The 20,899-nt window shown below is 40.2% G+C and overlaps 1 protein-coding gene across 1 annotated transcript; it reads left to right on the plus strand.

Annotated features, from left to right (window-relative positions):
* The first annotated feature begins 1,968 nt into the window (after nucleotides 1-1,968).
* On the plus strand, nucleotides 1,969-19,338 carry STAR (steroidogenic acute regulatory protein). The gene is made up of 7 exons (XM_088480454.1): nucleotides 1,969-2,168; nucleotides 7,151-7,264; nucleotides 7,430-7,557; nucleotides 8,166-8,324; nucleotides 14,903-15,087; nucleotides 15,340-15,433; nucleotides 18,567-19,338. Exons 1-7 carry the CDS (start codon nucleotides 2,105-2,107, stop codon nucleotides 18,678-18,680), a joined length of 858 nt encoding a protein of 285 aa, XP_088336580.1. The 5' UTR covers nucleotides 1,969-2,104; the 3' UTR covers nucleotides 18,681-19,338.
* The last annotated feature ends 1,561 nt before the right edge of the window (nucleotides 19,339-20,899 follow it).

Here is a 20,899-nt window from a genome sequence, read left to right on the forward strand (position 1 = left end):
TCGGGGTAGGCCATTTTTTTTTTATTTTATATAAATTGTATTAGTTATACACTTTGGATACAATACATAAGCAAACAGAAATGAGGCTGTAAATGTAACAGACAATCATCCAAGCGTTTTAAAATAATACCAGTATAACAACAAGGAAACATGAAAGATACAGAAAAACATGGAGCGGAAGACTGGGGGGAAAAGGAATTTGGGATCACTACCTTAACAGTCATAGATGGGAGAGGAGGGGGGCTGGATTGCACAACCTATTTTTAAAGATAATAAAAGATGCTACCATGCTAAGACTTGTAGTGCCATGCGGGGAAAAAAAGACGCTGGAGCACACTATAAGCACTAAGGGCATGATTCAGATGTGGACACTAAATCAATCAGATGTGATCTCTCATAGATCGCAATTGTGAAAATATGTTAATGACTCACCTGCTGCCCAGAGCATAGAGACGCCCACTGACAGCATCTCACCTCCGCCGCTCACGCACAAAATTGGAAACGCAGATCAGGCCGCCACCAGCCTTTTCAGCAAGTCTAAGCTGCCGCAGACACAATTTGACAAAGTATCTGAATCTGGGATTGTACAATAAAAAAAAAATCTGGATTCCATTTCAATGTACATGTAATAATAATAATAATAATATTAACACTTGGTGGCAACAACAACACAAGCACTTTCCCCAACAACTACAATACCCATGCCCTCTGTTGCAGTCACATTTGCATAATGTACCGATGATGGGATTCACTTAGAGACGCCCAAAGGCTGCGGTGCTAAACCGCCACTGTGTGCATTAAGACGCACCATCAGATGAATCGGTCGCACCATCGGAGATTGCACCATCGGAGATTGCACCAGCCCTACATCAGGGGCAATTTCTCAATCTGAACATGGCTGCTGGGGTCAATGAAACTGTGTCTGAAGACGCAGTCAATGACCGCGACAATCCCTTGTCTGATAGTCAGCTCCCTGTTACTACCCAGAAACGCTCACTGAAATTGCCGCTCCGTGCTTCCAAATTTGTTCTGCGGCACCCAGCGGTAACCATGGGGACGCATGCACAGTGTGACTCGGACACCTGTACATTAGCCACTAGCGTGCGGCATCAACACTGCATCCACCTCTGACTCAGCTCAGGCCTACAGAGGGGGGTATTCAATTAGCGGCAGGGTTTACCCAGCAAATAATTGCCGGCACGAGGAAAAGCTATTCAAACAAAATAGCCTTTTTCCCGTGCTGAAAAATTGGGACTCACGCGTGGAAACACACTGATTCCACATAAACTGCGGAATCAATGTTTTTTTCCCCACGCACAAGCCAATTTGATGTTTTTTACGCAGATTTTACCTTACACTTCCATGAGCTGCGAGGTAAAGTCCAACTGCGGGGACTCACGAGCGGGGTCTTAGGGACTCGTGAGCGAGGAATCCCAGCTAATTAAATAGGTCCGGCGGAGCAATTAACCGCTATTTGAATATGCTCCATAGTCTGTAACTTTGCATCAGGCTCTTAAGGGTCTATGTACTAAGCCTTGGAGAGAGCTCCTAACTGTCATTTTTCAAACACAGCCTGTAACATGGCAGTTAGGAGCTGATTGGCTGGTACTTTCATGTTCTCCACTTTATCTCTCTCCAAGGCTTAGTACATAGACCCCTTTGTCTTTAAGATGACACACATATTGTATATGTAAAATATATACATAGGGTTAATGCCACACTAGTAGTTGCTTCATCCTTGCCTTGATGCCTGGTATCAGAGCTTAATCATCACTGACATATTTGTGTAACTCTCGTCCTTGCTCCTGCTGGCCTCTAGTAAATGATGGTGTGTCCTTATCTGTGTCATTACAGCACAGCATCCTTCAGGCGGGAGCATTTCAACAGAATTCTAGACCCTGCCCAGCTGTACAGATGATATATACCAGGAGGGAAGATATCCTGACCATCTCATCTGTCACTAGCAATACCCCGGGGACCTAAGCACCTACACACCTCCAAAAGACGTGGTCCCACCATCTACAGATCCCACTGACATTACAGACACCCAATATATACTGAGTTCAGAACGAGAGACCATCTATAACCACATCTGATCTAAGCCATGTTACCGGCAACATTCAAGCTGTGTGCTGGGATATCCTACAGACATCTACGCAACATGACAGGTAAACAGCTGGAGACTGACATGCTGAGGTTGTCATGGATGTAAGGAAAATGCATCAATGAAAGGGACGGGGATCCCTCTAAATAGATTCAATTAAATCATTCAATTGGTTTCTGATATATTTAAAACAAAAAATGTATTTACTACACATATGGAACAGAGAGTTTTTTAAAAGTAAATGTATACTTCTATCTAAGAAAGTGATTCTTGATTGATGGTCTCCAGTTGAACATTAATTTTGTTTTAAGAATTAGTCAACTTGACATAATAAACTGATGGTATCAGTGATCAATCTTGTGCTGTCAACAATTATCCATAAAGGCTGAAAATTGTGGCAGATCAATGCTGATGGCCAGGAGAAGTCTGGTGTAAATAAGGGATAATGTTATGGACATGCTCCTTGTATTTGTCAGTGGGATTCTGCGGGATTGATATATAACGATACCACTTAATTGCCCCTTTTTGTACCCATATACTGCATTCTAGGCATCATGTGGGTTTCCCCATGGTGTTTATGGAATGTTCTTTCCCCCAGCTCCCAAAACAGTATTTGTTTTATGTGGGATGTAGTTTTCTGTAGCTTTAATATACAGTATGTGTAATTTGTATAGTACATGTATGACATAGGAGTGCACTTCATTGAAGCCATCACCACTAATTTAATTGTATTACCCAAGGATCTTATAGCACAAAAATCTGTATTAATTATTCTGCATCTCTGTATATAAGGTTCACTAGATAAAATGTTTATCAGTCTGTATAGATTACTAGCATATTATTCATATTTCTCTACCCATAACCCTATTTTGCAGGCTTTATAGCTCCATACATCTTTATATTATAGCACCATGCATCTTTATGTTATAGCGCCATACATCTTTATGTTATAGCACCATGCATCTTTATGTTATAGCGCCATACATCTTTATGTTATAGCGCCATTCATCTTTATATTATAGCGCTATACATCTTTATGTTATAGCACCATGCAGCTTTATGTTACAGCACCATACATCTTTATGTTATAGCGCCATGCATCTTTATATTATAGCACCATACATCTTTATGTTATAGCGCCATGCATCTTTATATTATAGCGCCATACATCTTTATGTTATAGCGCCATGCATCTTTATATTATAGCGCCATACATCTTTATGTTATAGCACCATGCAGCTTTATGTTACAGCACCATACATCTTTATGTAATAGCACCATAAATCTTTATGTTATAGTGCCATGCATCTTTATGTGATAGCACCATAAATCTTTATATTATAGCGCCATACATATTTATGTTATAGCACCATGCATCTTTATGTTACAGCACCATACATCTTTATGTTATAGCACCATAAATCTTTGTTTTAGCACCATACATCTTTATGTAATAGCACCATAAATCTTTGTGTTATAGCGCCATACATCTTTATGTTATAGCGCCATGCATCTTTATATTATAGCGCCATACATCTTTATGTTATAGCGCCATGCATCTTTATATTATAGCGCCATACATCTTTATGTTATAGCGCCATGCATCTTTATATTATAGCGCCATACATCTTTATGTTATAGCACCATGCAGCTTTATGTTACAGCACCATACATCTTTATGTAATAGCACCATAAATCTTTATGTTATAGTGCCATGCATCTTTATGTGATAGCACCATAAATCTTTATATTATAGCGCCATACATATTTATGTTATAGCACCATGCATCTTTATGTTACAGCACCATACATCTTTATGTTATAGCACCATAAATCTTTGTTTTAGCACCATACATCTTTATGTTATAGCACCATGCATCTTTATGTTATAGCGCCATACATCTTTATGTTATAGCGCCATTCATCTTTATATTATAGCGCTATACATCTTTATGTTATAGCACCATGCAGCTTTATGTTACAGCACCATACATCTTTATGTTATAGCGCCATGCATCTTTATATTATAGCACCATACATCTTTATGTTATAGCGCCATGCATCTTTATATTATAGCGCCATACATCTTTATGTTATAGCGCCATGCATCTTTATATTATAGCGCCATACATCTTTATGTTATAGCACCATGCAGCTTTATGTTACAGCACCATACATCTTTATGTAATAGCACCATAAATCTTTATGTTATAGTGCCATGCATCTTTATGTGATAGCACCATAAATCTTTATATTATAGCGCCATACATATTTATGTTATAGCACCATGCATCTTTATGTTACAGCACCATACATCTTTATGTTATAGCACCATAAATCTTTGTTTTAGCACCATACATCTTTATGTAATAGCACCATAAATCTTTGTTTTAGCACCATACATCTTTATGTAATAGCACCATACATCTTTATGTTATAGCACCATACATCTTTATATTATAGCGCCATGCAGCTTTATATTATAGCGCTATACATCTTCATGATATAGCGCCATGCATCTTTATGTTATAGCACCATGAATCTTTATGTTTTAGCACCATACATCTTTATGTTATAGCGCCATGCATCTTTATGTTATAGCGCCATGCAGCTTTATGTTATAGCGCCATACATCTTTATGTTATAGCGCCATACATCTTTGTTATAGCACCATACATCTTTATGTTATAGCACCATGCGCCTTTATGTTATAGCGCCATGCATCTTTATGTTATAGCGCCATGCATCTTTATGTTACAGCACCATGCACCTTTATGTTATAGCGCCATGCATCTTTATGTTATAGCACCATGCTTTATGTTATAGCACCATGCAGATTAATGTTATAGCACCATGCATCTTTGTTATAGCACCATACATCTTTATGTTATAGCACCATGCACCTTTATGTTATAGCGCCATGCATCTTTACGTTACAGCACCATGCACCTTTATGTTATAGCGCCATGCAGCTTTATGTTATAGCGCCATGCATCTTTATGTTACAGCACCATGCAGCTTTATGTTATAGCGCCATGCATCTTTATGTTATAGCACCATGCTTTATGTTATAGCACCATGCAGCTTTATGTTATAGCGCCATGCATCTTTATGTTATAGCACAATGCAGCTTTATGTTATAGCGTCATGTTATAGATTAATTTCAATCCTCCACTCCACAGACAGGCTTATTAAAGTGTCATGATATCGCATTGTACTAAATAGCGACTTAGTATATATTACTAACACTGTCCAAGTACAGACAGGAATATTAAAGTACTATGTTGTGTGCAAATTGTTTACTGTAGCATTTATTACTGATATTGTCATCCACATGGCCTAGAATAAACCTTGGTGTATATATCACTATTGCAGAGGTTGGCACAAACTTGTGATACATCCAGCTCAGCAATCTGTATTTGGCACAACATGTGTCCAACTCAGCTTAAATCCCGCAGTGTCCCAGACAGAACTAGAGGAAACCACATTTAATATCAGAAATCAGGATCATTGATCCCTGTGCCTGTATATCTCAGATGAACAGCATTGGAAACCGTGGGTCAGCATTAACTAATAATTTTCAGTCTAATTCAATGAAATGTCGCATAGTGAGTACCATTTACAATCTGTGCTATGGACAGGAATAGATTATATTGCAGTAATATTGCATCTAGAATCGCCCATCTACCATGTCAGGTGAGTCCAACAATTGTCACATAGAAACTCATATTAATTACCATGTAAACTACAATTAATCACATCCATGTCTCCCTTTAATTGGGAATGTGCTTTACTGCCACACACTGTCATTGCATTCTGCTCCTCTGGCTGTGTGCACACCGGCTATAATAAGTCAGGTGTGAGAACCATGTACTTCATTCTCTGAGACATTTATCAGTGAACCCAATCATCTATTCTATATAGTGCAGAGTATTAGATGATCGGCCTACTTCTGTAATTGATAATCAATGTAAATAAAACAAATTTAATATGAACTAAAAACAAAAATATTTAACCATGCTGAGGTGCCCTTTCTTCTGTTTCTACATTGCCTCTTTTAAGGTAGAAATCTTGCAAAAGTGACTTACTACAAGTTTACATATTTATTCAAAAGTCTGTCCCACACCCCAAGACACTTATCTGAGCATTTGACATCATTTTCTGGGAGTGATTTGTATCAATAAAGTGCCGTATTAGCAACAATATACTATATTAGAACAAAGAATTGTCTTACTATGATTATCTGCTCATATATTCTTTGTTATTAAACATTATGGGGTCTATTCAGCATTGATATTTTAACATAAAAAAAATACGGAAACTATGGCCCTGATTCAGACCCACTCGCAAGCGGCTGTCCGCTCGCAAGTGGGTCGATGGTCTGCACTGAGCATGCGCACGACGGAGGGAGCTCCGTCGTGCGCATGCGCCAGACGCGACGAGCGAAGGAAAGTCCTTCGCTCGTTGTGTCTGATCAAAGGGGGCGTGCTGTCGATGTTGATTGACAGCACGCCCCCTTTGGTGGGCGTGCCGGGGGTGTGCCTCCCTGATGGGGGCGTTCCCACGGGAACGCCTCCCGTCAGAAGCCGGCCCACTGACATCACTGATGTCAGTGGGAGTGATTTTGGCTCTGATAGAGCCAAAATCACTCCGGGGCTTGCGGTTGAAACCCCGATGACAGTGCCGCGGCGCACAGTCTGGGAACCACTGAGCTAAGGTAAAGTTAAACAACTTAATGACAGCTCAGTTTTCTCAGTTATACTGTCCTTTCCCTTATACTCCCTATCATACATAACAAATTATTGCAGCATACTTCAATATGAACTATCATATCACTGCCACTCTGCAACCTCAATATCCTAGTGTTAATGCCATTTGTTTTCAGTGCATAGATTTTTTTTGCCTAGCTTTATTCCAATTGAATTTTTCCTGGTTCATTGTCTTTTAAAACATTTACTTCAGTAACTCTATTGAGCTATATCCTTTTTTATGTTAATACTAGCATTTACAGTAGTTACAGATCTATTCATGTTATTAACTCTGTAGGTCTCAGAAGGACGGCCGCTGTCGCTCTCTCACATGAACTGGAAAAGTTGTCTCTAGTTGGACCAGGACCCAGTCAATGGATAAATCAAGTCAGAAGGAGAAGTTCCTTATTGAGTAGGTCCTATTTCACCTTTCTTTCCTTCTTGACCAGTTACAGAGCTGGAACGCATTCTATTGCACCACCATTATATGGGCTTGGTAACAGCCAAACAGCCATTCACTTTAACCAAGGCCGGCAGTTGTGTGTTGTAAGGTGACTTGAATCATTTCCTTTGTCAGGTTCCAGGCTTGACGAAAAGGTCTATAATGAGGTTGAGATGTCCTACATCAAACAGGGAGAGGAAGCGCTAAAGAAGTCAATGAGCATCCTGAGTGAGCAGGATGGATGGAAAGTGGAGATTGTGGCGGTATGACAATTGTAACATCTACTTTAAAACCTAATATCAGAAATATTGCCAGCCAGTTTTACACGCACGGACGCACACCCTTACCACAAAGTCATTGTGGCTTTCTACTGTAGTCAATGTTGACTTTTACTTACGGATAATGGGGCACATGCTAAGTTGTGCATATGCCCACTTGCTTTACGTAACGTACACAAATATTTAGTGGCAGCAGCACAAAAAAGACACACAAATATGTTATTTGCACCGATTTACTCTTGGTAAAGCAAGATCTAGGAGAAAAGGGGCGCGCAAACGCAGACCGGGTACAGTAAGGGAAGGTTCGGGCACTATGCCGGACGTAACCTGGCGCATTGGCTACTGGTGCGGAGTTGGATGCGCCATGAGATGCCTACACTCAGCATCAGCCTCATATATCTAATATACCAGCCTATGGTCGTTATTAAATAGTCATTATAATATGGTGACTCATGATATAATCTACAAGAAATATTATTACACTGAGGTTTATGGAAACTGTCACAGAAACAGATTTTCATACAGTGTTTAAATGTTACAAGTTCAGTGTTTGGTTCATCTAAGTATTATATTTATATTTTTCCCTTTTAAAGGAAAATGGAGATAAAGTGCTAAGTAAATTTCTCCCAGACATCGGAAAGGTCTTTAAGCTGGAGGCTGTTGTGGAGAAGCCTCTGGATAATGTGTATGGAGAATTGGTGGACAACATGGAGAAAATGGGGGAGTGGAACCCTAATGTAAAGGAAGTGAAGGTAGGAAACCTGGACAAACTCTTATATAACTGATAATAGTCTCAGTGACCTTGTTGTCTGAAATGACTGTGCATAATACAAGAAGAACCCTGTATATTATATGTTCTTGTGAGTCTGTAGTCCTCTTACACTGTACTACCCTTACCACAAAGAGCACTTGCCATACTTTAATCTAAAAGCTAAAAGTGCATTTCCTCCAGGCTCAATACGTCCCCTTACATTGATGACAGTCACAATGCACACTGAATACTTACCTGATTGGTCAGTGATTGTATTGGATGTGATGTTATATAACATGTAGAAAGTGCATGGATGCAAGCAGCTTGTTATTATTACTTCCTTTATCACACTTTGGTAAACTACCAACTGCCTGATCAACTTCCCCCACTAGGGCAGGGAATGTGAATGACCTCTGCAAATGGCTGCAGACTGGGTTGGATTAAAGGCCACATGGGCCTGGGGTTGAAAATAATCCAGGGCCTATTGGTAGAAACAGAGGAGGTGTGACCAGTGCAGTGTGGGTGTGGCCACTGCTCTGTGGGTATGGCCAGTGCTGTGTGGGCGTGTAGTCCGTGTACACCCCTACAGTATTAGCCCCAATGTCTCCCTAAATACATAATAAAAGAAAATAAAAACATTTTGTGAGTAAACTAGAAATACAAATTTAAGACTAATGATTTATGACTGACCACTTGTCCAGCTGGGCTGCTGGTCATCATCATCATGCTGTAAAGATGATGGGCCTATTTTTATGTGGAGGGCTGTAGTCCCATCTGCCCCATTGTTAATCTTGCTGTGGCTGTTTAATATGTGTGCACTATATAAATAACTGGTAATAAATAAATGGGATGGGTATGGGATGCCCACGCTCGGGATCCTGGCGATCAGAATCCCGATGCCGGCATCCCAACAGGGTTAGGATACGACACCTGTTGGTAGGTATCCTAACACTCCCTCCCCCTTAGTGCCTAGCCCTACTTACCTTGGGATTCCAGCTGGTTGGGTTGCCAACACCGGGATTATGAGTGCTGGTCGGGATATTGACCACATAAAAAAGAAATGACTGTATAAATTACTATACTGTATGTGCTGTCATCTACAGATTGTAGCTTGTAGTTCCACAATAACAATAATTAATATTACATTCTAAATGTTAATTTTGCTAGTATTGTCCTTAATATTACTAAAACTAATCTGTCTCCTTCTATGCCTCTAATATTGGTACAAACAGAAAGCACTTTTATTTCTGGAAGGATTAGGATGTTAAGTATAGTGGTAATTAGGCTCTTATCACTACTACACTACCTCATAATATACTCAAATTATTAAGTAGTTTGTGTTTTGTTTTTTTTCCTTTTGGCAAAAACAGGTTTCATATCATATATTTTCTTGGCCCATTATCAAAATGACCTTGGTGTAACTCAATGCTCTGTAAAAGAACATTCCTTCTCTTCTAATCTCTGTAATTATTATCATTGCAGCAGTCTGGTTACAAGTGTTTATTTGCTGCTTGCATTATATATCATGATCTGGGACATATGCTGGCACTGGTAGATTAAATGACAGCGTAGCCTTATGGGGCCCATACATCTGCGATGGATTGCGCCAAATCCCTGTTCTGCTGACGACGGGGTAATGGGGAAATTTAACATGTTGTAAATCCCAGATTTCTGGATTCTGAACAAAAAATTATCAGGATCGGCAAGTCAGGGATTTTTAACATGCTGAATTTCCCCATTCCCCGAAGGATCGACGATCATCGATGTCCGCTAATTGGCAGATTGGATTAACCTCGGGTGAATTGTTTTTCAAGATGTGTTAATCTAGTACATTTATTGCAATTTAGGGTCTACTGCATGTACGGAATGAGGTCTACTAATTATCCAGTCTCAGAATAGTTTTACCCGTATTAGATTTATGAAACATATTAGTGCAGGCCACCCCATGCCGGTGCCATTTACTGTAATATATAAATAGTTCATGGAAATTCCCAATAATGGAGATATACATTTAAATAATTGTAGTCAGATAATCAGATCATTTTGGAAAAACAGCAATCTCTTCTGACCAAAAATAAGGTAATCAATGTAATTAAAATAATACTATGAAACTAATTATATTAAATGTGGAGGTGTCACTTGTCCTTTGAAATAAAAGTTCTTAGCAATGCTTTATTAGACAGACTAATGTCACTTTAGTGACAGAAGTGATATCATTAGTCATAGAAATAACAGAAATAATACTTATGTCATTGTATATTTCTAACAATCTTGCTGCCATCTAGTATAGTGTTAAATACATTGAAATGTCTGTCAGAACAAAACCAGAGTCCCTTAGAAAGGACGGGCATGGTCATGGAAGGAAAGGTTATGTCTGGACAGTTAATAAAATTCACTGCGGGAGGTTAATCCATATATGGCCCCTCCTGGGGTGATGGCCTGATTTCCGTGTTTTTTTTTGTCATGTTCCCCTATACGGTCTCCTTGCTGTGATGTTCTGCTCCTATAATGATGATGGGTGGTAGTTTATTTGAAATGCCATTATTTTAATTGTCAAACGAATTCCAAACATATAACAAAACTATCATTCTCCTGCAACTTCACTCGCGTAGATGTCTGTTATTGCTCAGCAAAACTAATTTTACAAAGACAGTAGTGGCATCTAATATTGTGATGTTTTTTTATATTGTAGACATTCATCACAAAATGTTTTTGTAAACAATATTTGCAGTTTTTCCTTCAGGGATTAACAAAAAAGATGCTTGGGGCTACTAACTCGTAAGCAAGCCACTTAACCTACAGTAATAGTGAAAGGTTGCAAGTAACATGTGCAGCGACTCCATGATATGTAGTAATTGTCTTTGTGCGCCATCTACTGGATTGACATGTATACTGCAACTTCATGAGTCAAGATAAGCTGCCTGATTAGTGCTTAATATATTGTTGGATTTTCCAGCATAATATATCTTAAGATATATATCTATGTATTTATATATGCACACATATATAACTGTTTGCGTTCGAGGTGTGTAATATATGTATAGTCATTTTTGGACTTGAGGAGCCTCTGAAAATTCCGGTAAAATTTTTTCGTCTCCAAAGTTCATTAACAGTCCCTATATTTGTCCCAAAAAAAATTATATTTATATACACCCACTCATTTCTGGCTTGAGGAGCCTGCACACTGCACCCGCCTAGGATTAAGCATTCTGTTTTTCCTTTATTGCTCCTTTTCCTGATGTCACATTGAGATAATACATACCTCAGGTTCTTTCTAGGTGACTAAGCTATACAATATTTAAAACGCAATCCAGATTCATTCTGTAGTTTTTGTGTGATACCGGAATGAACAGACAGACAGAGACAAACAAAAATTCAGTTTTTTTTTGTTTAGTCTCCATAGTTCATAGTCATACACAGTCCCAAGGAGTTCAATTCTCCCCCCAAAAATCTATGTACAGACACAACCATTACAACTTTAATATAAGTATAGATGTTAGTTAGCAAAGGTCACATGGCTAGTACACAATCACACATGTGCCTGAGGTAATACAGAGACAAAGATCAGGTTAGCATTTTTTTTACACTGGGGGGGGCAAATATTCTCTTTCATCTCTTTACTACAATTATTGGTGCTCCTCTTGCCCTGGTAAATGCATTAGTAGTACTAACCTCAGTTATGGAAAACTAACCGTGCATACATCACATTGATCCCTGATGAATTTATTCTATTATGTAACTTTATTGAAACATAGAAACACTGCCTACAAAATGAGTGGGTGTACGAGTTAGACCAGAGGTTCCCAAACGGTTCTCAAGGCACTCTAATGGTCCAGGATTTAAGGGGAAAAAAAACATTACCTCAGACAACTTGATTTAACCATATATGTGCTCAGCCATGGATATCTCTAAAACCTGGACTGTTAAGGTACCTCGAGGTCCAAGTTTAGAAAGCAGTGAGTTAGACAATCATAATGTCGACATTCAGCATGTCAACATAAGAATTGTCAACACGTCTGAAAGTTGACATAATTAACATGTTGACATTATTCAAATGTCTCTCCAATCTTCCATTTAATCAATTCCATCAACATAGAAGGATCCTTGTGTTTAGCGGCTTATACAAGACACAATAAAGAGCACTGCATAGAGTACCCTGTGTAAGCCAAGGAGGTTGTACCCCTTGGGCAAGTGCGCTGTAAGAACCATCTCTCACATGTGGTAAGATGCGGCACTGGATACAACTGTGTTATTATAGATACTATGAAGCAGATGTACTAAGCTCTGGAAAGTGATAAATTGGAAAGTGATAAACTACCAGCCAATCAGCTCCTGTCATCTTAGAGGCTGTTTTTGAAAAATTACAGTTATGGGCTGATTGGTTAGTAGGTTATCACTCTCCAATGTATCACTTTCCAGAGCTTAGTCCATCTGCCCCTATTACTGTATGGATTTAACTGGAAGGAAGATATTCTGTAAGTAGTCCTTTGAGGCTTGAAAAGGAGCCACTTTTTGAACCAGTGTAGAGATTCCTATTGGAGCCATATATGTGTGTGAGCTGTTGGGAAGAGCTTTTGCAGTGGTGGATCTAAGAGTAAAGGTGACAGTAGGGAAGAAGTTGTATTATAGGTCACAGAACAAATTCAGCATTGTACAATTATGTAACTGATACTCAGAGCAACTCACATTGTATGTACAATAATCGGAGCAGGGTAAAAAGAGAACATCTTAAAAGTTAAATACATCATACTTATCAACCATTATGTTCTTTGAATCAGTTCAGGTCTCAAGACACAAAATACCATTAATAATACAGAAAAATATTGGACTGAAAATAACCGCTTAACAAACCTTTGCATTTTCTTAGCCATGCTACTGTTAGGAGCCGCTGCAGCAGTTCACAGGTTTGGCGGGTGCTGGTGGGACACCATGTCACGCCAGTCACAATGGTTGATGGTTGCTAAGAAACGAAGACTCTCTTCGGCCGCACTGCTTTTTGGTCTTGGCTGTTACTACAGCCGGGATACTTTGTTTGTACCTACAGCTACTTAGCTGCAGTATAATTAATTGTAAGTGGCCTGTGTCTGTATGTGCAGCTACTAAACTGCAGTGCAATGAATTGCAAGGGGTCTGTCTCTGTTCTGAATGGCTCCCTGAAGAGTTAAAGCATAGTCAGGGGGCTTGATGCATTGCTGGTTATAGCTTCTGTCCTGCTAGAAGTCTCCTGCCCTGCTGCAGTATTCTAGTAGTTTTTGACAACCATTCTTGAATGTCTGCTTGTAGGAATCCCTGTCTGCACTCTGGACCTGATTCAGACCCAGTCGCTAGTTGCGGCCGCTCGCTCCTAGCATATGCAAATTCGAGTTAGTGACGGCATGGCAGGCGATCGCACGCCAAGGCATAAGCACTCCCACTATGTCTTGGCGAGCGATCACTTTGTCAATGTAGACGCCCATTCGCATGTCTTTACACGCCCACTAGCGCACGTCATCTCCAGGAAGTGTCTTAAAACATTGGTACATCGAGTGCCATCAGAAGCGATCGCAGTGCTTGTGGTTGACTCTACCCTCCCACAAGCACTGTGAGCTCTTCAGTGTAAAAAAACACCAAGTGACGTGTAGTAGGATGCATCTTTGTTAATTATGCACAACCATAAAACTCAGTTTGGACACTCAGACATGCCTCCGTTTGCGCATCCACTCCCCCATTCACAAGCACCTTCCCCTGTTACCACCCTTAAACGGCACATTCTGTCACTCAAAGTAGAAGGCAGTCTGTGTACTACGAGCGCACGATTCCCCATTGCTAAGACTGGCTTGTGCACGCGCACTGCGAATTATACGCATGCGCAGACGGACGACTATCGGTCAGTGCGAGCGGCCGCAGCTTAGTGAGCAGGTCTGAATCTGGTCCTCTGTCTTTATCAGTCCTGCATCTGCTTGGTATCTACCTTTTTCTGGACCTGGATTCTCTACTGCTCCCACCTCAGTCCATTCTTTGTGCTGCTCAGTTTCCACATTGACTCTTTGTACCTGAGTTAAGACCTGGAGGCATCCTAGTACTGGGTGAACTTACTTCACCCGGAAAAGGCGGCTGTTATATGTGAACACTTATATTACAGTCTGCATGAACCACATGATAAGGTAGGCCTGCATAATAGCTACTAAGTCTTCACCCAAGATGGATGGTAAGCCTTGGTTGTTGTGGAGTAGAGTGTTTTGTCCAAGTTGCTCAGGACACAAATGACACGGCTTTTTGTTTATATCATATGGGAGAAGTGTTTTCCCATTGGACAGAGCACTGTGGGTTTTCCTAATGGTGATAATAGGGAATACCCACCAAGGAGAATGTCTCCTGTTACAGTATAAAGACACAATGGCCAGAGCCAAATTATTAAATATTTCAATGTTCATATTCTAACATTTATAGGCTGCCTCCTCTCCTTGCTGCAGGGGTGATGTATATGTGACATGCAGAGAGATGCATTGTAAATTACATATTCTGGTGCTCATTTTACCCTTACAGACAGCGTAGAGATGAGACAATAATGTTTAGATCAAATATTTGTCTTCTCCGCAGATTCTCCAGAGGATTGGAAAGGACACGCTGATAACACACGAGAAAGCTGCAGAGACTCCTGGGAATATTGTGGGCCCCAGGGATTTTGTGAGTGTGCGATGCAACAAGAGGAGAGGGTCCACCTGCATCCTTGCGGGGATGTCAACAAGATTTGGGGAAATGCCGGACCAGAAAGGATATATAAGGTATACTTAGTATGAATGCTTGTAAGTAACAGTATGTGTAGTCTTAATGTGAGGCAGGATTCGGCATATGGGTCTCCAGCTGTTGCAGAACTACATGATCCTGCATCCTGGGACTTGTTTGTAGCCCAACAAAAGCTGGAGACACACAGGTTACCTGCTTATAGAGTAACAACATATTCCTCATCCTTATGTATTGCAAAACAAAATACTCAATAACCTTTAAATATTGCAACATATTTTGCTACATTACAGGGCAGAAAATGGACCCACTTGTATGGTTCTACACCCTGTGCTAGAAGACCCATCAAAAACCAAATTAACCTGGCTTCTCAGCATTGACCTGAAGGTATGTTCCATATACATTGCTATTACTATCTATTATACACACTAAATGGAAACATGTCCTGTGATTATAATGATTGTCACCTACACACAGCAGAGGGATCCATTGTCTGAGCTGAACCAGCAGCATGCAGCCTATCAAATTGATTCATACCACTGACATCACCAAGATACTGCCCGATTACAATTCATGGGTAGGGCTGCATTGCTTCCCGTTGGTTGCAAAATTCTTACACCTACTACTACCCACATCATCCAAAATAGCACCACATGTCCTCAGAAGTCACAAGTTTACCAAACATGCCCCGACATGCCAATCAGACTACCTGACATGACATCAGACTTCTCCACATGCACCCCAGATCTCCCAACATTCCTTGTACATGCTATTAGTCCTCCTCCCAATTTCATTATTTTTTCCTTTCTCTGCATTCATTATTCCGTTATTGCTGTCTCCCATCTTTTGTTCCCAATCACTGTTAGACTGGGATTGCGGTCACAGCAAACGTGCTCCCTGCCAATCAGTGACTGGTGCTTTGAACTACATGGTTCACCAGTTCGTAGACCGTAGTCAAGTAACGTGTTTTAATGACAGGTTATCCAATATGATCAAATGCAGATGGATCAAATCCATTTATGTTTATTTAAATGCAATACTTCAATCAATTTCAAACTGATCAATTTTGGATCGAAGTTTGTATATTTGTGCAATCCAATTATTGAGGAACCATCTTGATTACAAAAAGTAATTGCAATGTATATACACCCATAGACTATCAAAGTAATTGTACATACATTGTTGTTTCTATGCGAAGTTCGATGTTTGGTTTGGATAGATTTAGAAGCTAGTATTTTTCCATAAAGGAATAATCCACTTTAAATAAAATGTAAAATCTATTAGTCTAAAATTGAGTTACCTGAAGATTAGACCTGTAATTACATGTGCTAACTGTTTCTAAGGGCTGGCTGCTCTTCTAATGATGTCCCGTGGCATCATAGTGCTGATCCACAGTATGCGCCATCTCAGATAACCTGTCTGGGACTATGGATCATCAGGGCTATGTCACTGTGGGCAGAGAAGCTGGATTCATACACACTGGTGCTGGTTGCAGTGTCTGTGGCACCCAGAGACACAATAGAACAGCAGCATGCTATTAGGAAGGACCAAGGTTGGCTCTACAGAGAGAAGTTACAGCGAGGTCATGTTGGGATATAATCTTGCTTATACAGGATGAAGGGAGCCGCTACCAATCTTCAACCAATCAGCTTCTAGCTAGCATTTATCAAGTACATTCTATAATTCTATAAAATGACAGCTAGGAGCTGATTGGTTGCTATGGGAACATCTCCACTGTTTGGGTTTTAAACATCTGGCATATATATATATATATATATATATATATATATATATATATAATGTGTGTGTGTTTAAATGACTGGACAGACCTCACTGATATGGGGGTTTATGTTATTCCAGTAGCCAGAGAACTAGGTCAATCAGGGAGCCCAGTACTTGCACATTCAGCCAGTGGTGCGATGATGTAGGAGATGGGGACAGTTAGGGTTAGGCTGCAGTAGGGGAGGGTTAGGCAGCAGTAGGGAAGGTGGGGAAGGGTTAGGATACTTACCTGCATGCGTCAGGATTTCCACCGTCAGGGATTATGCTGCCGGGATTCTGACTTCTGTCATTATCAGCACTGGGATCTCATACCCAACCCGCGTATGCTGCCAATGCAGAGATGTGCACAGCCCGGCGTACGGGCAGATATATGCTATGTTTGCAGGTTTGTTTTTTTACTGTAATTTAATTTACACAGATTTTGCTACCAACTCTGCATCAGTTCTGCATCAGTTCTATATATCTATAGTTGGTCTAGTGAGAAAATATATGTAGAGCCTGGGCTATGGTTTATGCACCACCAAGAACTCGTGTTTATATCTGTCATTGCCAGGAAATGTAAATATTTTGGTAACATTGTCAGGCGGAGATCAATAATGAAATAATTCAGCATATCACAATACATATAGCAGCTTGCTGGAGTAATGCCACGTATCCACTAGACGATATAATGAACAATTGAATGATAACGATATAGTTATTGTTCAATCATTCATTATATCGTTCAGTGGATATGCCGTCAACGACCAGTGATACGCGTTCCCGCTGGTTGACGACGTCACTCATCGCCCGTACTTGCAGGGCAACCTGACGATATTGTCAGGGCATGAGGGAGGGTGATGTCACTGAACGATATATCGTTCAGTGTGGGTGGTCAATGTCGTTAAGGACATGGAGCACACCACTGCCGGGGACACACTACACGATATCGCTCATGGAGCGAATCGTGCAGTTGATATGCTTCTTAAGTCCCAATACTTGAAGGAGGACTTCTAATTGAAATCACCAGGTGTATGTTCAGCAACACTCCTAATTCACATATATTGTGAATAAATGATGTTCCTTAACTGCTACTCTTTGGCAACATACCTATAGACTTCATATCTATATCTTAAGAAGGTCACTTACTCCAGAGAAACTTTCATGTAGAGAATATTTAAAATGGAGTCATCCAACCAGCAGCCTGCAGGGCAAAGGCAACTCTTCAACCAATTTCTTTCCTACCATTCTGAAATCTCCAAAGTCTGAATAATGACGTTAGCAGCTACATATGTGCGCTTTCAGTGCGCACACAGAGGGGTTTCTGAGTACCCAGAAACCACCCCTGACAGGCTCGAGAGCAGGCACCATGTTTTTAAGCAAGTCCACCTCACTGCAAAATACTGCGATTCGTGGGTCTGTCAGGAGGCGGAGCCAATATGACATGATTCCATTAGAATCACGACATTTGGCTCCGCCCCTACTAATTGACCTGCAAATCGCTGCATTTTGCCGCAAGGGGGAAAAGCCTAATGACATGATGCAAGGTAAGCGTGTATATATGGATGTATGTGTTTGTATATATGTGTTTGTATATATATATGTGTGTGTAAACCCCCCTGTAAAAAGCCTGCGTTTGCTCCTGACTTTCTAGAGCTTAATACATCTGCCCCACTGTGTGGTGAGTGTTTACACACTTGCCGTGTGTTTGTGCCTTATCTTCATATTTAATGTAATCATTTTTGTGTCTCTCTCGCAGGGGTGGCTGCCAAAGTCTATCATCAACCAAGTCCTGTCCCAGATACAAGTGGATTTTGCTAAACATCTCCGTAGCCGAATCACCATGTCCTCACCCAGCCTCTCACTCTGCTAACCTTCCATCTTCTACATATTCGTCATGTTCCTGACCTACGACAGCTGCTCCGAGATCCTAAATGTTGCTGCATAAAACAATTAGCAGTGTAGCATTTAAGGAATATTGTTTGACAAAGTGTTATGAGCCTCTGAAAGATATACCCAACTTGTATTGCTGACATTGATAAAAGTCATGTAAGATTTCAATATAATGAACATTTTGGCAGAAACATTGTCCTGTCCTCTACACAGCCATTTTGTGTGCTGATCCCTATGCAATCTATCCATTTCCTAGTGACCAGCAAAATGCATGCAGTACCGCTTTCTAGTGTCTTGGAAAGCTGGGTACACACCTGAAATATATATCTGCAGATGATGGTTGTTCATACACACTGAACAACCATCACTGTCATCTGGCTGGGGGCCACGTTGGCCCCCCTCCCCAGCGGCCTGTGCAGCAGTGTACGGGTGGTCGTCTGACTGCCCATACACACAGCATGACAGATATATATGCCAACTGCATGGCTGATATATCGGCCAAAAAGCGTAACCAGCGCATTAGGCTACATTCTATTGAATCTAATTTAACTCTGCAAAATGAAGGGGGGTGTGTGTGTAATGACACGATTCGCGCTGAATCACGCCATCATAGCCAGAATGTCGGTAAGTATGGTGTTAGGGTTGGCACCTAGTAATTATGATTTTTTTTCTTGTATATTTACTAAAGTGCGAGTTTTTAGTGGAGATGTTGCCCATAGCAACTAATCAGATTCTACTTAACATTTAACTAGCACCTTCTAGAAAATAATAGCTACAATCTGATTGGTTGCTATGGGCAACATCTCCACTTCTAAAAACCCACACTCTAGTAAATATACCCCTTAAGATCTGTGGTAAAAGTTATTTTGTATTCCTCATCTACAGAATTACTTTTTGCGTTTACTTAAATTTAAAATCTTCAACAATGACCATTCTTCCATTTACATGAAGTAGAAAAGCAAATATAAATCTTTTCTAGGTTTTATTATATGTAGTGGTTAGAAGTCTCTTTAACAAATTATGGTTATAAGAAAGGTTTCTCTATATAAAATAGTGCACATTTTTTGCATAGTAAACTGGCTGGAATCACCATTAAATTTGACTCCATGCCATCTATGACTTATAAACAGTGGAACAGCCATTTTGAAAATGCAGTCTTATAAATTGGCTATGAACAAGACACAGCACTGAGTCACAATTGATGTCACTTGTTTCTGGTTAAAGAATACTCTGTATTCTCATATATCATTAGATTCTAGTGAATTAATTGGCTGCATTTTTTTAAATATTAATTCAGCCACAAAATGGCTGCCTTGCTTTGTGTAGGTGTTTGGTACAGCTTTATGTAACCTGCATACATGGAAATAACAGACTTACTCATTTCAGGAAAATATATTGCAATGTGTAATAGAATTATACATTTTACTTACTTGGTTATAAAATACTGTCCAATTTGTGAGTTACATCAATGTATGTCAACTGTTGTAATGTTATATGGGTGCCACTCTGATAATTTTGAGTGCATAAAATGTGTGCCTCAATTATAACTGTGGTTTAAATTCCCTATTATACTAGAAAACTATGTATTAAGCAAAATCTATTCTTCAAGCCTGTGCTAAATTTTCCTTTTTGCTGTAACTAACTAGAAAACCTTCTTTTTCTGAAAGTCTAATATTGCACTATGCAGCGACCGGAAGAAACACCGTCCTCCAAATGATGTCTGTAAATTGGTGCTGTGGTCACATAGGGGCAGAGAGAGATAAAGTACCAATTAATCAGCCCCACACTCAGCAACGTATTTATAATGGGTGCACACACATCGCACCCATATTTTTAATACTTAGCTTTTTGGAGTCCCATGTCGGCTCGGTAAAAAAATTACCTGTAAAACGCCTGCTGCGGCCATTTTCCCGGAGTTTTCTGCATGCGCAGTAGGGAAATTGTTAGGAATATGGCCGCTGCGTCCAGTGTCCTTCCCATGCTCAGTTGGCTCTTGCCCAGAGTCTACTGCTGCACTCAGTGCACTGCCAGCCGCTGGGGACAGAGGAGGGACCCCTTCCTCAATACGCCCCTGACCACACTGTCATTTTTCAAACACAACCTGTGAAATGACAGAAGCTGATTGGTTGGTACTTTATCTCCACTTTATATCTCTCCAAACTTTAATAAATACCCCCCTTATCTTGATAGCAAAAAAAA

The sequence above is a fragment of the Taudactylus pleione genome, unplaced genomic scaffold, assembly GCF_031769625.1.
Source record: "Taudactylus pleione unplaced genomic scaffold, aTauple2 ptg000253l, whole genome shotgun sequence".
NCBI classification, from domain to species: domain Eukaryota; kingdom Metazoa; phylum Chordata; class Amphibia; order Anura; family Myobatrachidae; genus Taudactylus; species Taudactylus pleione.